The sequence below is a fragment of the Phoenix dactylifera genome, chromosome 4, assembly GCF_009389715.1.
Source record: "Phoenix dactylifera cultivar Barhee BC4 chromosome 4, palm_55x_up_171113_PBpolish2nd_filt_p, whole genome shotgun sequence".
Taxonomy (NCBI): Eukaryota; Viridiplantae; Streptophyta; class Magnoliopsida; order Arecales; family Arecaceae; genus Phoenix; species Phoenix dactylifera.
In genome coordinates this window covers 17,269,188-17,286,958 of record NC_052395.1, presented here as the reverse complement: position 1 = coordinate 17,286,958, position 17,771 = coordinate 17,269,188, and the positions used below count along the sequence as shown (strand labels likewise).

Sequence of the window (17,771 nt, the reverse complement as noted above, 5' to 3'; positions counted from 1 at the left end):
AAAAATCACTTTCCCTTTATAAAAAAAAAACCCTCTCAAAACGAGGGGAGAGAAAGGCCGAGTGCATCGGCGCTTTTGTTTTGGAGAAGCAAAGCAAAACACGAAGCAGTAGCGTGAGAGGAGCTACGAACCAGATAGCAGGCCCCTAACCCACTCGGAGACGGAGTTCGATCTTTAAACATCCAAGCTGTCGAGATGGTATACACGATCCCCCATTCCTATCTTTTGTTTGAATTCGATCATTTTTTTGATGTGTTGGCAATTAGGGTTTTGTTCTTTTTAGGATTATATGTTAGATCCATAGGTTTGAACCTGTTAGATCAATTTCTGTTCTCTCCACGTATAGAATAATTATAATTCCGTGGGTGATCAGAAAGAGCAGAGCCCAAAAAAATGGTGGGGTTTTGTGATTCCAATAGTTCCAAACCTACTCGGTCTTGTCGTATGGGTTCAAGGATAATTTCAGATGACCGGGTCTCTTCTAAATGCAGGAATCTTAGTTTTCGAATGGATAAGTTTGGAGGCTAGTGATTGTGTAAAGTTTTTTTCAGATCGAACTGAAAGGGAAAAGGTAGGGCTGATGGAACTCTTGAATAAAGATAACCTTCTTAGTTGGAGACATGAGCAGTTAAAAGAACGATTTTTTTCTGGCTCATTGATGTCTGAGCAAGGAAAGATGTCTGGTAAAGTACGGTTTATATGTAATGAAAAATGAATTGCAATCATGTTTCTCTCATGGGAACTGGAAGCAATTTTTCTAATATTGTTTTTTTTTAAAGAAAAGAGCTTCTGCATTAGGTACTTTTATTGTGTTTTTTTTTAAAGAGCTTCTCACTCCAAATTTTTTTTTTTTCTTTCGAGAGAGAGTGTGTGTGAGAGAGAGAATGAATTTGTTGAATATGGAAGCAAATGTGATGGATTAAAAAAAAAGTTATTATTGGAAGTTATCATTGCATGCCATAATGCCAACCCTATAGAGACCACTAGCATATACCACTGAAACTAATTGGTTTCTGCCAAAGCAGACTTGAAACTAACCCTAGCTTAGGTATTTGTCTAGTTTCCATCAGTTTTGGAAGTAGACCAGTTTTGGTTCAGTCACTGAATTGATTGAAACCATTGTGGTCAATGCCGTTATAAATTATTTTACCTTTTAGTGATTGGAATCATTTCTTCATATCTTTTTAAAGCATATTTGTATAACTAGTGTTTATTCTACACATATTTTTAAGCTAGAATTAGTGTAATCAGCTTATCTAAGCAAAATCTCATTCAAAGCCCGTGGTAGATCATGTTTAATGACAAGTGCAGGAAAGAAAAGGTGTTCATGGTGTCACTGGCTTTGAATTGTATACTATAAGGATTTCTTTCTTTTTTTTTGGGGGTGGTGGTGGTGGTGGTGGTAGTGGTGGTGGTGGTGCAATAACCACTAATGAGAATAGAAATTATAGTATCTTGATGTTTAGGCCTTCATTCAACATATTAAATAACCGTTGAACCCTAGGTGTATGGATAAAAAAAGAAACTATGAATTACATTGTCCCATGTTTTTTTTTTTGGTCGTGCGAACAAATCATACATGTATAGTATCAAATCATCTAAGAAAGTCGGAAAATAAAGTGTCTCGGAACTAATTGGAAATGTGAAGATCTTCTCCTCCCAAACTGTGCCCCCCGAGTGATTAGCTACATAGGTTGCCATCCAATCTCCTGCATTGTTTGCCTCTCGGTACGCATGCCTCATGTGGAAGTGGGTGAAGTCTTTGGCCATCCACCAGATATCCCATAGAAGAGGGGGAACCCTTGTAGTGTGGCACGGTTTCCTCACCCATCCAACCAATGTGGCAGAGCCCCTCCAGTAAGATTGTCCCATGTTTTTCTCGAGAATCATCTTAATACAAGTTTAACTAGTCAAAAAAAGGTGAGAAACATAAAGATAATTTCGTCTATGCATTCGCAAAGGAAGAACAGGTTTTAAACTCTTTATTCACTAATTTTGAAGTGTCCATATTTGAAAATGAATGTAAGAAATGCTGGATCAATACCAGTATCTCAGAATGCTTTAGCATTGCGCTAACCTTGTTTATAGCATCCAAGTAGACCCAAATTAGGAGTGGATTTTGGAGTGTGTTTAAGTGCAAGAATCTGGAAGCGACAATTTCAGAATATAATGTAAATGAGAATGCTTAGGAAACATGAAAAGCACAATCAATAAATTAGTCAATGTTGATGTCCAAGGATACCCATATATGATCTCTTTGTTATCTTCAATCTAATAGATAGAACGATTGAGAAATATGAGAAGAAATCTTACTGAACTTCAATGGGGTTAATGAAATGGAGAGTTACTTTTGGATACTATGTGATTGTCAGTTTCCTTGATAGAGAAAAGCTAATTTGACAATTTTTGAAGCATTCAATTTTGTGCTAATCAGAATAAAGGACCCAAACTATGGCCTCTATGTTCTGTATATAAGAATGCTTAGGTGGGTTTGTTGAAAAAGATGGATATGCTTGAACAAGAGTTCAGTAAAAGAAGTTTCGGAGCTATAGGTTCCATAAAAGAAGTTTCGGGGCTATAGGTTCCATAAAAGAAGTTTCGGAGCTGCATGTAGTAAAGGTTGAAAACCAACTGAGATGGTGTAGTTATATGTATTATAGGCCTAAAGTGTTTTAACAAGAAGAGTTGTCCTTGTATCAAGTGTTAGGAAAGATAAAAGAAGGGACCTTACATATCTTGGATGGACATGGATGATTGTGAGATCTGATTTGGAATGTAAAAGTATGTTTCTTCAGTGATGATGCATGGTAACAAGGATTCATACTTCAAATGATCTAAGATATGGCTTTTGGTGAGGAGATATTAAATTTACAAATCAGGAGGAACCAAAACTATTTTGATCCCTTGAAAACTCGGACTAATACATGAAAGATACCAATTTTATGTTAACCTATAACTCATAAGTGTGACTGGTGGTCCTTGAATGAAAGTAGAGGTGCTGTGGTTTTATTTGATGTATTGGTTCAGATGTCATAAGTTAGTTTTGAACAAGAAAGTGTGTTACAAAGTCTTAAACCCTTGATGGTAGGTACTGTGCACAATGTTGTCAATATTGGAATTGAGTTGTAAATGATATAAAGAAGGTCGATCAGATCGGGTTGTGGTCCAACTTGCAAATTGCAAGATCCTTTCAGGTTTTGTACAAAAAATTCAGAAATTTAAGAGAAATGGAGGCTTGAAAAATTGAATCAATTGGTAACATAAATGAATACAGAACATAAAGAGATACATATAAGTCTAGATTCCAGCATCATAAGCTCATGTATAGCATTCCTAGTGAAAAATTCATCTTTTCTTTGAGGGGTCCTAATGAAACAATCATCATGTCCACTTATTCAAGATATTTATATAATATTCCTCCAGATACATCAACTCAATTATCATTTTTGGTGGAGTATTTAGAAAAAAATCAGATTTAACAAATGGTTGTAAAAGTACAAAGATCAGCTTCTTGCTTTTAACTCCATGCTTTGTTTGCTTTCCAATTTCAAAAGTTTAAAACCCTAAGGAGCTTCTTCTCAAAAAAAGAAAAAAAAAGGAAAAGATAGGAAAACCTGAGGATTAGGAGCTTGCTAATATAAAATTGCTTGAGGCTTATTAGTGATAAATAAGCAATTATATATTCTCAAATAAATTATAGAAAACAGTCTTTGACATGGACTTTAATGTGTAAATAATTCGATCAAGTTGGATCTTATGGCCCAGGGGATTGCATGATCGATAATATGGATCTGGATCTAATGATTTGTACTGGTCCTTACTCCTTAGCCAAGGATGAGATCCAGATTTTTTTTAGGGTTATTCTGATCTGGATCATGGATCGAGATTTTTTGTCAATAATGATCCTGCACCATATCAGGATATGAGGAAGTTTTAAACGTATTTAGGCGGTCAGTGTCGCCAATGCACTTTCCACCTTCAACAGCCTCCACTTGACCATGTAATCCTATTTGATGTTCTTGCATAAAAATCTTCTTCATTCAACATGAGCTTTGCAAGCGAACTTGGTCTGGCGGTCCACCATCCACCATTCTGCAGTTATTGCATGAGAGTGGTATCCTTTGTTTGTTCGAATGATCCATAACTTAGATCAGTCCACAGAAGTAACCTCAACATGGGCACAGGGAAGGCTAGGCGATTTTCTGGAGCTCAGTTAATTATCCTAGAGACTTCCAAACAATTGATAGATAGTCCTACTTATCCACTTTCTTATCAAGAAAGAGAGGCCCAATTAGGGGAGCGGATACATTTAGGGACGTAGCATGCGCCAATTTCTTTCTTTTATACTCTTTTGAAATTTGATATTCCTAGAAATGAAACATTATTCAAATAACTTGCTTAGAAAAGCATGATGAGTTTCATCGGGTCTATTCTTCCTGTAAAGAGAGAGAAAAATCGCTTGGTAGGACAGACACATTTACCTAAATAAAGACCTGCATCTCTCTGGCCTTTTTTATTTTTTTTCTTCTTATTGAATCCTGTGTTAAAGATTTGATTTGCATTGTCCTGTCCTATAAATTATTTTATATATACATGACATTCCTTTACATATTAAAGATAGTACATAATTTTTGCAAACTGATTAAGGCCAAAACTGAACATTGAATGAAACAGATTATTAAAAGGCATAAAATTAAATAAAAATTTATATGTCTATGTTATTCATAGTGTTTTGAAGTGAAAATTTGATTTATTATGTTCTAACAGGATGATCCAGAGCTAGAAGCCATTAGGCAAAGAAGGATACAAGAATTGATGGCACAACATGGCCTGGTAAATCAGCCCATTACATGATAAATAAATACTTTAAAAATTACTTCCTTAATTCTTTTATATCCTCTGGTGCATGGCATCTTTTGAATCAGGGTAGTCAGCAAAATGCAGGACAACAGAAAGCACAAGAAGATGCCAAAAGGTAGGATTTTCTCTAAATAACTTGCCGAGTTAATCCTATAGAATTAACTGTCATAAAATTCTGATTCAGGGAAGCTGAAGAACACAGACAGTTGATGCTTAGTCAGATATTGTCTGCTCAAGCAAGAGAAAGATGTAAGATCTTCCTTGAAGCTCCTATTTTTGGACTGGGACTGCCAATGTTACTGTAAAACTGTATCCTGCAATAATATAAGATCTTGCTATTACAAGTTATTGAGCTGCGATGTGAGACGTTTCATAATGGTGTAAATTTGGTTGGCATCTTCACATGGGTAAGTGAGAAACTTAGGAATTGAGATATTGCATATCAGCTAGGTATTGGCGCTATTATACATCGTGCTGGTGCTGGGTATGCACCAACTCAGAACTCAGGAGTGTGCCAAGCACTTGTACGGAGTACTGTGCCAGTGCATGTGATATCCCATGCCATATCTACTTATGCTGACCTGCACTTCAGTCCATGCTTATATGTCCATTACAATTATCTACTACTGGCAGTGTGCTAAGGTGTCTGTTCATGATATGCTCGTGCTACAATTTTATTCACATAACCGCATTAGGCTTTTTTTTTTTTTGTGGTCAGGGCAGTCATGCATGTGGAAATTAATATGATTTTCTTACGGTATAGAACTGTAAAAATTCAGTAGAGGCTCATGAATTCTATTTCTTGAAATATAAATGCAAGAAGGGGGAGGGGGTGGATTTGGTCTCTCTTTCTTGATTATTGCATCTTAATCAAGAAATAGGGGGTAGAGAGAGGGGTAAGATTTCCACACCCTAGGTTGCTGAACAGATGTATGCTTCCATAGAAGCATGTAGAAAGGCAATCAGATGATCTCTTTTGTGATATTGAGCAAACATGGCAGATAGTATTGCACATAATTCTGATACCTGTGAGAATGTCTTTTCTTTGAAAAAAAGATATTTGTGAGTGTGTCATATTTGCCTTTTCCATGAGCGTGTTATGTTCGTTTTTATGTCATCAGTGTCTAGTGGTATACGTGGGGACCATTGGAATTTGGAACAGTGGCATATCCATCATATATCCAAAATGCAAAAGAGGAAAAAGAAAAGAATTTTTTTTTTTGTTCTTCTCTAAGTTCCACCAGGCTTTGATCATTGAAGTACAGCTCTTCTATGTATTAACAGTAGCTCGTATTGCTTTGGTGAAGCCTGACAAGGCAAGAGGAGTAGAAGATGTGCTTCTTAGAGCTGCTCAAATGGGACAGATCTCTGAAAAGGTAATGCAATTTGTAAGTTTTAGGACAGCTGATGTCCACCTTAAAATGGAGTTATCATTTATTTAAACTTCAACATTTAAATAACTTTTGTCATATTTGGTTTGCAGGTATCTGAAGAGAGGCTTATTTCACTTCTTGAGCAGATCAACAACCAAACAAGCAAACAGACTAAAGTTACGGTAAGTAGCTGACCTTGACTTGTCTGCTAGATTGTTCGTTGTTATAAAAGTCGAGCTATTTGGTATACCTAGAAGAATCATAACCATAACAATGAATAGAACATACCATAACTATCTTTTCTTTGCCTCTATCCATGTGAATTAAGTATGCACTATAAAGTTTGGGACACAATGTTCCACTTTTGCTTTGCCTCATCAGATTCAAAGGCGTCGGAGTGTTCTCGAAGATGATGATTAAGTCTAGGTCTCTTCCTACAGTCTTTTGGTGGTTGATGGAGTTAATAGTGGGTGAATTGTTGTAAATGACCGAAGGCCCAATCTCTTCCTACATCATATTATCGCTTCATGACAATTCCAGCTACTTTTGAATGAACTTTATAAGGTTGTCTGCTCTTCAAATTTAAGCACTGTGCTTGTCTATTGTAACTGTTATTACTTAACGGTATAGAGTGTTGTTGGGATGATCAATCACCTCTTGGAATTTGTTAGGGACGTCATGCTCCAACAAGGTTAGTTTGAAGTAAGATGCATTTTGAAATTTCTGCTTGAAAAGTGTGTTCATATTTAACACATATTGTTGGTATAAGGCGATGATAAGAAACATTAGGATCTCTAAATTGAGCTGCAAAGGAAGCAAAAAATTATCTGTAGGATTCCCTTGGAGATATCAACATGTTAATGTTAGTGACCAACCATGTGATAATTAAATCAAGGGCATGGCTTGAGGGCCAATTTGATTAGTCCCAAGAAATATAGCATAGAAGATCTTATTTATCATCTGCTAGAGAAAACATGTTGAGATTTCTGGACGGTTTTTAACCTGTCATATCACTTATCCATCAGCAATTCGGGCTTCTGTATTGAGCGTCGAACACACAAAAACCTGTCCTGCGGTCAGCATCTGAATTCAGAAGGCGAGATGAATGAAAAAATATACATGGAGTGCCCGTGCTACGGTGTTTTTAAAATCATATCAATGTATCATACTTCATGTATTTATGCATGTAAACTATTATTGGATTATGTATTACGCCATTAGTTTGGATTTGAGTCAAGACCAAACTCAAACCCGGTAGCACAACCGTGATGCTCTTCAAGAGGAGTCGCATTATGGTTACTAGGGTTGCTTCACAGACGCTTAAGACCTTGGGATATGGTGCGGTTCCCTTGCTACCAAGTTGTTGGGGAGGCACCCCTGTAACGGCTGCAATGCCCGAGCTGAAAGGAACTACAGTCACTCCGTTACTCAAATGAACTCCCGTAATCAGTCATCTATTCCGAGATACCAAGCCAATCAAATCTGAGAGCAGATCTCCATGAACAACACATGGTTTTCATACTCAAGCAGGTCAAAATGCCATTTACCATGTCCATCTCTCAAAATGAGCTTCCATAATTCCAATATACCAACTCAACCGCATATAAGCACCAGATCTCCATGAACAACCAATTATCACATGAAAGGAACACCACCACCAGGATCATTTTCAATGCCGCATCACACTCCAAAAGATGCATGTTTAAGTACTTATGTGCTGTACTTTTTTTTTGGGGGGGCGTTAGAAATGGCTATTCATTCCATATAGTTCTAAGCACGGGCATTCATGTAATTACAGACAGACATATATCAGACAGCTGATGCCCGACCAAGTTCGCATGACATGGAATTCACAAAGCAGCCGTAGAGATACTGCAAACACCATGCTAGTCGCAAAGTTATAATTATTAAGCAGCCTTTACTGGGTCGATCCAAGTCCTAGAACCACAATTCAAGGAGACAGCAAGTAAGCACCCATCCAAGAGCGGAAACGAGACCAGGCCAGATCAACCGGTGCAGGGTTCTTATCATCCATTCCCATTGCTTTCCGCCTCTTGATGCCATCAGGCGAAGCATTCATAAAGGCATGAGCACAGCCAGGATATATATGGACCTCATATGGAACTCCCGAGGGCCTCAACTTTTCCTCTAAGGATTTTGCTGCCTGAAAATTAAATCACGGATTAAACCCATGGCGAACATTCAGATGACTTTTATGTGTTAACGATACAAATGATTGTCTAGACTTTATAAAATCAGCCAGCAATGACACTGGCAAAGTTGCAAGATGGTTGATGTTGCCAGCATGACAAACAAGTCACAACTTCCCCAAGCAAATAATATATAAAACAGGATTTTATTATGCCATTATCACTGATATTGCAAGTATGAATGAGGATCAGAATCATGTAGAATGACGGAAAGAGTCCAGGGATGTCAGAACAATGCCTCAGATCATCAAAGATCATTCTTATTCTATGAAACATAATCTATATCTTTAAGTTATTTTTCTTCTAGAAAAGTGAGAATAAGCCATACCCTAATTAATCCCAACCAACTGATGCTACCATCTAATTTATACCATGGTTGCTGATCACTTTATACTGTCCAAAATGCACTCTAAAACTTCAAACTGATTAATATTGTTTCAACTTTCAATATTGGATTTTCAACTATAATGAGTCTTACCAGTCCTTAAAACAACCACACCAAAAGAAGCAGCCATAAAGATCTTAAACTGTGTGCTTTACTGAATGCACACAAAGAATTGCTGGATATCATTCAACATTCTGTGGATAGCAGGGAGCTGGAAGAACAGAGGACATGGTAAATCCAAAGTTGAAGTTTAACAGCTTATGAATACTTATTTTGTTTATCAGATATAAAGCCTGATGCAAGTTTTTTCTACATATAGGAGGTAAATTAGCAGTAAATATACAAAAATATATCTTTAGCCTCAGAAAATAGCAAAAATGCCTACTTTTAAAGGGTGATAGAATGCTTGATTTACTCAGGCTATCCTCATTCGGAGATAAATTATTTAGAATATAAAATATAGTGTAGAAATGTTAGGGTATGCCCTATGCTGTCTCCATTTCCACTAGAAGCATCAACATCTGAAATCTCTTAATTGCACCTCTATCTCATAATCTTAAGAAAAAATTACAGAGACACCCCTCCAATTTTGGACCATTTACACTTAGACCCCACGAGTTTAAAAAGTGTCAATTAACTACCAAAACTTCAAATTCGTTATAATGTGGCCCAACCATCTATCTTCATTACAAAATGTTACCAAACTCTTATAAAATCCTAAAAGTGCCCTCTTCCACTAACTTAGCAGGGGCTCTCTTTTTGGCACAAATTGAAGGGGAGGGAAAGAAGAGTCAAGTAGATGGAGTGTTTTGAGATCTATACAAGCAGATGAATGACAAAGGATGGAGCGCTTTGAGATACATGCAAGTGGCTCAATGACAAAGATGGAGTGCTTTGCGATTTGTGCAGATGGATGAATGACAAAAGGCGGAGCGCTTTTGAGATCTATGCATGAAGATGAATAACAAAGGAGTTAGCATTTTGAGATCTATGCAAGCAAATGGATAATAGAGGATGGAGTGCCTTGAAATTTATACAAGCGGATGGATGACATAGAATGGAGTACTTTGAGATCTATGCAGACGGATAGATGATATAGGATGGAGTACTTTGAGATCTATGCATGTGGATGGATGAAAAAGGATGGAGTGCTTTGAGATCTATGTTGGTGGCTGGATGACAGAGGATAGAGTGATTTGAGATCTATATAGGTGGATGGATAACAGAAGATGGAGTATTGAGATTTGTGTAGGTGGATGAATGACAGAGAATGGAGTGCGAGATTTATAGGTGGATGAATGATACAAGATAAAGTTCTTTGAGATTTGTGTAGGTCGATGGATTATAGAGGATGCAGCACTTTGAGATCTATGCAGTGGATAGATGATAGAGGATGAAGCGCTTTAAAATCTATGCAGACAGATGAATAATAAAGGATGAAGCACTTTGAGATTTGTGCAGATGTATGGATGATAAAGAATCGAATGCTTTAAGATTTGCACAGATGAATATATGATAGAGGATGGAGCGCTTTAAGATCTACGCATGTGGATGAATGAAGGAGAATATAATGCTTGACGAGCTGTGCAAGTGAATGGATGATAGATCGGTGCAAGTGGGTGGATGACAGAGGATAGGATGCTTTGAGATTGCATGGAACCCACGATTTGACCTCTCTAAATCAAGAGTATTTTTGCTTTTTTTTTTTCTCACTCTATTAATAGGTCAGGACCCAAATAGACAACTAGGCCACATTGCAATGAAAATGAAGTTTTGGTGGCTAATTGAAATTTTTTAAATTTGTGGGATCTTAAGGAAATGGCCCAAACTTGGAGGGGTGTCTTTATAATTTTTCCTAAACTTAAACGTTCCATTCAACTTACTTTAATTTTTATCAATAAGAAAGATACTGAAAACTCCAGGATGCTACAGCAAACTCTAGGTGGTACATGACCATATGGGAAACCTTACAGGCTGTCATACCACACCATCATAAAGAACTATTTATGCTGATTAAATTGTATCTGCTTAAACCTAAACATCATTATGTTTATTCATAGGAGTACAAAAACATAACGAATTGCCAGAATCATGTTCCTATTTTCTGGTGCTACAAGAAAATTAAATAAGTTAGTCAGATAACAGTATTCGTAGAATGCAAGTTTCTTCAATGATTCAATCAAAAGAATATAGTTGTTCATCAGACAAAGGAAGCGCAATTAATAACTCAAAACCAACATAGTGAAAAACTTAGTGGTGAAGAAGGAACATACAGTGATATCAGAAAATCCAACAAAGTTATCAAGCTCCCCAAAGTGAGCCTGCACAGGAGCCTTTGCCTGGGAGGGATCAGCAAGTTCTGGTGAAGGAACTCCATAGAAGGCAACAGCAGCATCTACCTCAGGGACCAGAACTGCAGTTGCAATGGACAAAGCACCCCCCATACAAAATCCAATTACACCAACCTACGTAACAGACGAAACTATATGAGCTCAGAAAAAAAAATAAAAAAAAAATAAAAAACTGAACTAGATCCAATTTAAAGTAAATCATTCATTTTCCTTCTAATAGGCTCAAGTGAACTTTTTCTTCACATTTTGAACCAAACTAACAAATAGAAAGAGAAGTGACACTGATAAATAGTGCATTGTATAGAACAAGAATTGCATTGTCTATTGCATAATAAAAACTAATGGAAGATCCACCAACTCTAAAATAGGAAGCTAATGACCACCAAGTGCTTGCTTGGATGGTATCACCCTTGCTACTAGGGCAAGGGGGCAGGGGTTTGATTCCGGTTGGAGTCAACCCTCAAGTGATGGGGTGGGTATATGATGGAAGGTGGGAGTTAGCCCCTCCTAATCTCAACAGAAAGAAACAAAAGGAAGCTAAAGTTTTCGAGAGAAGAAAAGCAAACACCGTGTGTATATTATAGAACACATAGACTAATACATGATCACACAAATAATAAATAGAAGCAAGGAATTAGGCATGATATGCACGTGCCAAGACTCAAGCTATACTAAAAAAAAAGAACTGTACATTAATGAGACCTTTTATTTAAAAATTAAAGAAAAGGAATATATGGGTGTTGTCTTAACCTAGTGCTGATGCTAGTACTGGCCTGGCAAACGTTGGCACTTAAAACCTTTCCATAGAGAGCAATATTTTTCAGAAGTATAAAATGGCCTTTTAAATGATCTATAATGTTGAATTGTTTGAATGGATTTATGAAATCTATTATGTGGTTAGAAAATCATTTAATTTCAACTAACACCTATGCGGCGATGATTAACAAAATAAATAAATTGTTCATTATGTCTTGATTAATTTTTTTATATAACTTTATGAGCTCTTGGAGCAGACGAAGAGAAGACATATACAAGCAATAAGAAAACAACAACTATAACTCAAAAGCAGTAATGACATTGAAAGGGCACAGAAATTTCCTAGTACATATAGTGTCACCTTAACTGATGTGTTATTTGGTACTCTATCTCGCTCTCTCTCTCTTGCAATTTGGACTGTAGATGTTCTTACTGACTTATGCTCATTCTTATCATGCAGTTGATACTCTCAAAAATATTGCATGGAACAAGCCATCATATCCTTGGATGTCATCTTTGATTGAAGAAGAAGTTTGAATCTCATCTACAATTCTGTATCATCCAGATGCTTCTCCAGTGGATCACCAACAATTGGATTGCTGTTACTTGCCAAAATTGTTGATAGTCAAAGATTTGATCTTCCAATATTGGAGTGAGTGGTAATTTTTTTGATGGAATGAACATGTTATTCTTCAATCATGGGCTCTTCATATGGTAAAGCTTAAATTGAAATCTCTTCATAAGTGGTTATTGATCTTCTTGGACTATACTACTTGATTACAATTCAGCCTCAAGAAGCTTTCCAATGCCTGGTGGTGCAGTCTGCTCGCAGCTTTCACTGACTTTAAATCATGGTCGATATATATAAAACCAATATGACCTGCCCAAAGATCTTTGCATTTGGCATTATGAGAAAGGATGCCGATCTTAATGCCTATCAGAATTAGTTCTCACAGTAATTTGGAAAGTCAATAACATTTAAATGAGTCAAAATGATAATTCAATGTTTATGCGTGTCATTTTTAAGTGCAAGCACTAAAAGACAGAGAATGACGCGTACCAAGGATGCAAAGCAATTAGAAGAAGTAAGATAGGTATTTATTTTCTGTATGTTTATTCGCTTTCTTGATGGAGAACAGTGTTTCCAACATGTTTCCTGGCAAAGTGCGGAATGCAGAACAAGTAGACAAGAACCACTTCTCATTGGCACTGGCAATGATTCTTGTATTGCATAGGATTTCTATTAGTTGTATGGGTTCCTTATTTGCAATCAACTTGGTCTGCAATCACCTCTTCGCTAGTGAACATGGGAATAATGCAATGATTAATCTTCCAAAAACAACCACATACTGTAAGATAGTTTTGATTTCTAGCTCATAAAGAACAAGTAGACCAGAGATGCAACCAAAGCCTTATCCATTTAAGTGCTTAAGTTCTAATTCTTATGGAACAAGTAGACAAGAGATGCAGCTAAGGCCTTATGATCATAAATGAGCAAAAACCAACTTGAGGATTGATAGTTGAAGTACAATATTCTCTGAATTATTAAAAAATTCTCAAATTATTCTAAGTTTTTCTCTTGACCAAATCATTCTCCGAATTATTCTCCAAAAGTAAATTGATATAGAACTATTCAAGTATTCTCAGAACTATATACAAATTTTACAATGATTCTCAATTTATTCTTGACTAATTTAATACATATTTATGTGTTACAAACTACTGATACCATATATTATTGCTAGAGGTGAGTTTTTGCCATCAGTTGTTACCTTAACCTGTGCTATACTTATATTTAAGTAAATAAACCTACAAATATTTATAATGTTTTTATTTTCCAAATTTTTATTATTTTCTACTTTTGTTGTCCGAACTCTAGCCAAATTATTCCACAATGCCGAAAACCTGTGACTATGATGTAGCCCTAGCCAAGGTAGTGAACCCAAAAACAGTGTCCTCAAAAAGAATACATAAATTTGGCCCTTGCAGCACTATCATCAGCCACTGTAACCAAAACCATCAAATCATCAGACAAAAAGACATAATCTGTGCATTTACCTTGGACGAACCATTCGCCTTAAGCCAGTTAACTGAAGCACGTATGTCCTTCACAGCACCCTGCCAGTCCAGACCATCCATCAAGTGTTGTGCCTCAGCAACATCCAGGCCAACCTTTCCACGATACAAACTGAAACCAGATGAAAGCGAGGACGTCGATCAAGATTAGGTAATAGAAGGCTGTCGTCCTATGGATGGACGAATGCGCACAACCATTTCTCTTTGCTTTGAAATAAGTCAAGAAGACATTAAACTGATTGCAATTTTTGATGGCTAACCACTTGGAATCGATATCTTACTCCGGAATTAAAGCTCTAAAACCTGGATTCATCTGGGCAATGTGCAAAGCGTGGTTCTTGATCTCAAAATCAACCCCCCACCACTCCTGCAACACCACTATTCCTGGAGCATTTTCTTTTCCAACTACATAGGCATCAAATGTCTGCAGATTAAAAAAAATATTAATTTCACTAGAATTTTCATCATAGGCCACCATTAGAAAGTGTGGACTCCGAACGAGAGAGCGAAAGAAGAACAAGAAAAAGAGAAGAGAAGGGGGAGGAGGAGAGATTGGGAAGCGGACTTACGGTGTCATCGCGGTGGATCTGTACCTTCTGGAAGGCGTCGGAAGCGGCGGCCATCGAGGGGACGGGTGGCCGGAGAGCGGAGACGCGGCGAGGGTTGTGACTCTCAGCAGTAAGGGCAGGTTTCTCAAGGGATTTTGGACAAGCGGACTGGTTCCACGCTCGCTCTCGTTCTCGTACCTTCGATTCTCTAGAATATTCCGCTGGGGACTCTGGAGCCTCGTTTCCCGCTTCCGCCGCGGGCCGGATGATGCCAACCAAACTATAACGAGTCGTACGACGGCCCAACGGGCCAAGTTTGGAAGAGCTTACCGCACGAAAAGGATGAAAACGATGATTTTTTGCAGACATATCCTCTACATATTAAAATTTATATAAATATTTTTTTTCCAAATTGATATATATATATATATATATATATAATTTTTTGCATAGAAATCCTTCTAAATATTCAAATTTGTATGTATACCCTCTTAAAATTGATATTTGTACCTATATTCTTATAAAACACTGTTATTATATATATGCCCTAATCTAACGATTATTCTAACACCGTTAAAAAAAATTATATTTATATGAATTCAAAATTTTATAAAATTTTGTATTGATAATTTTATACACGCAAATTTGAATATTTAAAAGGATATCCATACAAAAAACCCATATATATATATATATATATATATATATATATATATATTGTAATAAAACACTTATTTTGTGCATTTTTTTTCTTACACATGTGCCATACTATCTAAGTTAAGAAACATAATTTAAAATTAACAATAAATGAAATATTCTTAATAGGTAAATATAAAAAAAATATTTATACGGATATATATATATATATATATATATATATATATGCAAATAAAAACTTTATGAAAGTATTCATAAATTTTTACATATTTAAGAGAGTTTACACGCAAAAAAATTATTTTTTTTGTCTATTTCAACTTGTTTTAACACTCGAATTTAGTCTAATGCCTCCTCTTCAATATTTTATGTAAAAATATTATTTTATAAAAAAATTATTCGGTAATTAAATAATAAAAAAATACGGAAATTTTTTTGTTAACCACGTCAGCTGAATTACTATGTTAAAGAATATTATTTTATAAAAAAATTATTCGGTAATTAAATAATAAAAAAATACGGAAATTTTTTTGTTAACCACGTCAGCTGAATTACTATGTTAAAGATATTTATATGAAAATAGTGTTTTGTAAGGGCATATATATAAATATTAATTTGAGAAGATATGCATGCAAATTCCAATAGTTAGGAAAGTATTTATGCAACAATCCATTTTTTTTTACATTTATACCTTTTTAAATATATAAAATTGCATAAATACCTTCAAAAATTGCTATTGGTATATATTCCTTTATAAACGTTTTTTTTTATATTTACCTATTAAGAATATTTATGTTATTTTAATTTTAAACTACTAATTTTTTTAATAGTGTTAGATGACATGGATATATATGCAAAGAATATATATATATATATATATATAGTAAATATTTTATAAAAATATATATACAAATATTAATTAAGAAGGTATTCACATACATTTTAATATTTAAGAGGATATGCATATAATTTTTTTTTTAAATATGACACATTTTGTACAAGACTTTTTTTTTATCCAAGCTGTACCAAAACGGTCGCACCAAATTGGTGATGGTTGGGCGTGGAATACGCGGAAATCCCAAAAAGAAGATGATGCGTCCAAGAAAGTCTTGTTAGAAAACCACATTTGCTAACTCATAATATGATGCATGCTTTTCATTTTCTTTCACAAGCAAGCAGTTACTCATTTTCATGGGTTCATTTAAAATATATGAAAAAATAGATCCTAATTAATCCAACATTCAGGGATCGTGATCATCAGTGGGTTCCACATTATCACAATCATCCATGCTTTTCTTGTACACGCAACACTTGCTCAACGCTCAACTCATAAATAAAATAACTCTCGAAAAGACTAAATTAAGAAAAACTTAAAATAATTTATCTTCCTTTTATCTCGATACTGGACCACCTACCAGTGCCACACTACTACAGTATTAGTACGGTACAGAACTTTTTGGACATATCGATACGCCATCCATATCGAATACCGGTACAATACGCTCGTACCGCCTAGTTCAGACCGATATAGCATACCTTGAATAATACCATATAGCATTGCCATTGATATTCTTTGCCATCACTTATTGTTTTTGCCTCTTTTTTATTAGGTAAAAAGTTTACACATAATTTGGAATGCCTTTTTTTTTTTTACCAATTTCGTTTGTTCCTACAATTTTTTGTTGTTCAAACTCTTTCATACTTCCGATAAATTCACTGGTATTTCCAATTTGTTTCCAAATGCCGAATTTGAGACTATGAGTTACACGGCTGTAATATCGAAATGAAGCTCCATAAGTAGATCCAATCACTTGCTGAACTCTTGCTCCTCATTTAGACAGAGATAAGAGGGAGCGCTAAAAGCCAAGTGTGCGAAAATTTTAAAAGCCTAGAAATATGAAAGAGAGCCGGCTATTCAGTCGGAGTTTGCCTCTTAGAGAGAGAGAGAGAAGTCAATTTCATATTAAGAAGTGGAATACTAAAAAATGAGTTTTTATTTCAAATCAAGAAGTAGAATATTAAAAATTTGAAAAAGAAAATAATCGACCTAAATTATGATAAGCTAAGAGATTATGTGCTCCATTGAAGCATTATTTGAGACCCAAGGAAAGGTTGTATCCCCCTCCTCAGGCCCTCCATGGATTACTGAAGAGTTCTCTGGTTCAAGTTTGGTGATTGCGAACCCTTCTCCAAGGCTTACCCCAAACAATTGTTCTGTAACATTGCTTTTCATCGGTTCTACTTCTTCCAATATGAAAACTCCATCATATCTATGAGTTGTTGACATTTTAACAATGTCCATGGATGCTGTCTAAGAAATTTCATATCTAATGGTAGTAGCAACACGTATGTTGTTTATTCTTCCACCAAGAGTGGGTGCCTCGCAGCATATGACAGTGGTGCAATGTGACACTTCCATCCAAAGATCAACTGCTACATCCACCAATTAACTAATACTAGGATCACTTAATACATTGATATATATATATATATATATATATATATATATATATATATATATATATATATATATATATATATATATATATATATATATA

At 35.6% G+C, this 17,771-nt stretch overlaps 2 protein-coding genes across 3 annotated transcripts; one reads left to right on the top strand and one right to left on the bottom strand.

Annotated features, from left to right (window-relative positions):
- The first annotated feature begins 18 nt into the window (after nucleotides 1-18).
- Nucleotides 19-6,967, top strand: LOC103708178 (DNA-binding protein DDB_G0278111-like). Of its 2 annotated transcripts, XM_008792993.4 has the most exons (7): nucleotides 19-198; nucleotides 4,768-4,833; nucleotides 4,926-4,975; nucleotides 5,045-5,109; nucleotides 6,145-6,236; nucleotides 6,344-6,415; nucleotides 6,615-6,967. In XM_008792993.4, exons 1-7 carry the CDS (start codon nucleotides 196-198, stop codon nucleotides 6,651-6,653), a joined length of 387 nt encoding a protein of 128 aa, XP_008791215.2. In that variant the 5' UTR covers nucleotides 19-195; the 3' UTR covers nucleotides 6,654-6,967. The 2 variants fall into 2 exon arrangements, with proteins under 2 accessions (XP_008791215.2, XP_038981651.1); XM_039125723.1 differs by lacking the exons at nucleotides 19-198; nucleotides 4,768-4,833 and having other exon boundaries at nucleotides 4,836-4,975.
- An 898-nt stretch (nucleotides 6,968-7,865) lies between these two features.
- Nucleotides 7,866-14,950, bottom strand: LOC103708180 (protein usf-like). The gene is made up of 5 exons (XM_008792994.3): nucleotides 14,581-14,950; nucleotides 14,293-14,435; nucleotides 13,994-14,123; nucleotides 11,102-11,293; nucleotides 7,866-8,397 (listed from the first exon to the last, which is right to left on the bottom strand). The coding sequence occupies exons 1-5, from the start codon at nucleotides 14,926-14,928 to the stop codon at nucleotides 8,185-8,187; spliced, it is 1,026 nt and encodes a 341-aa protein (XP_008791216.2). The 5' UTR covers nucleotides 14,929-14,950; the 3' UTR covers nucleotides 7,866-8,184.
- Between the last annotated feature and the right edge of the window lie 2,821 nt (nucleotides 14,951-17,771).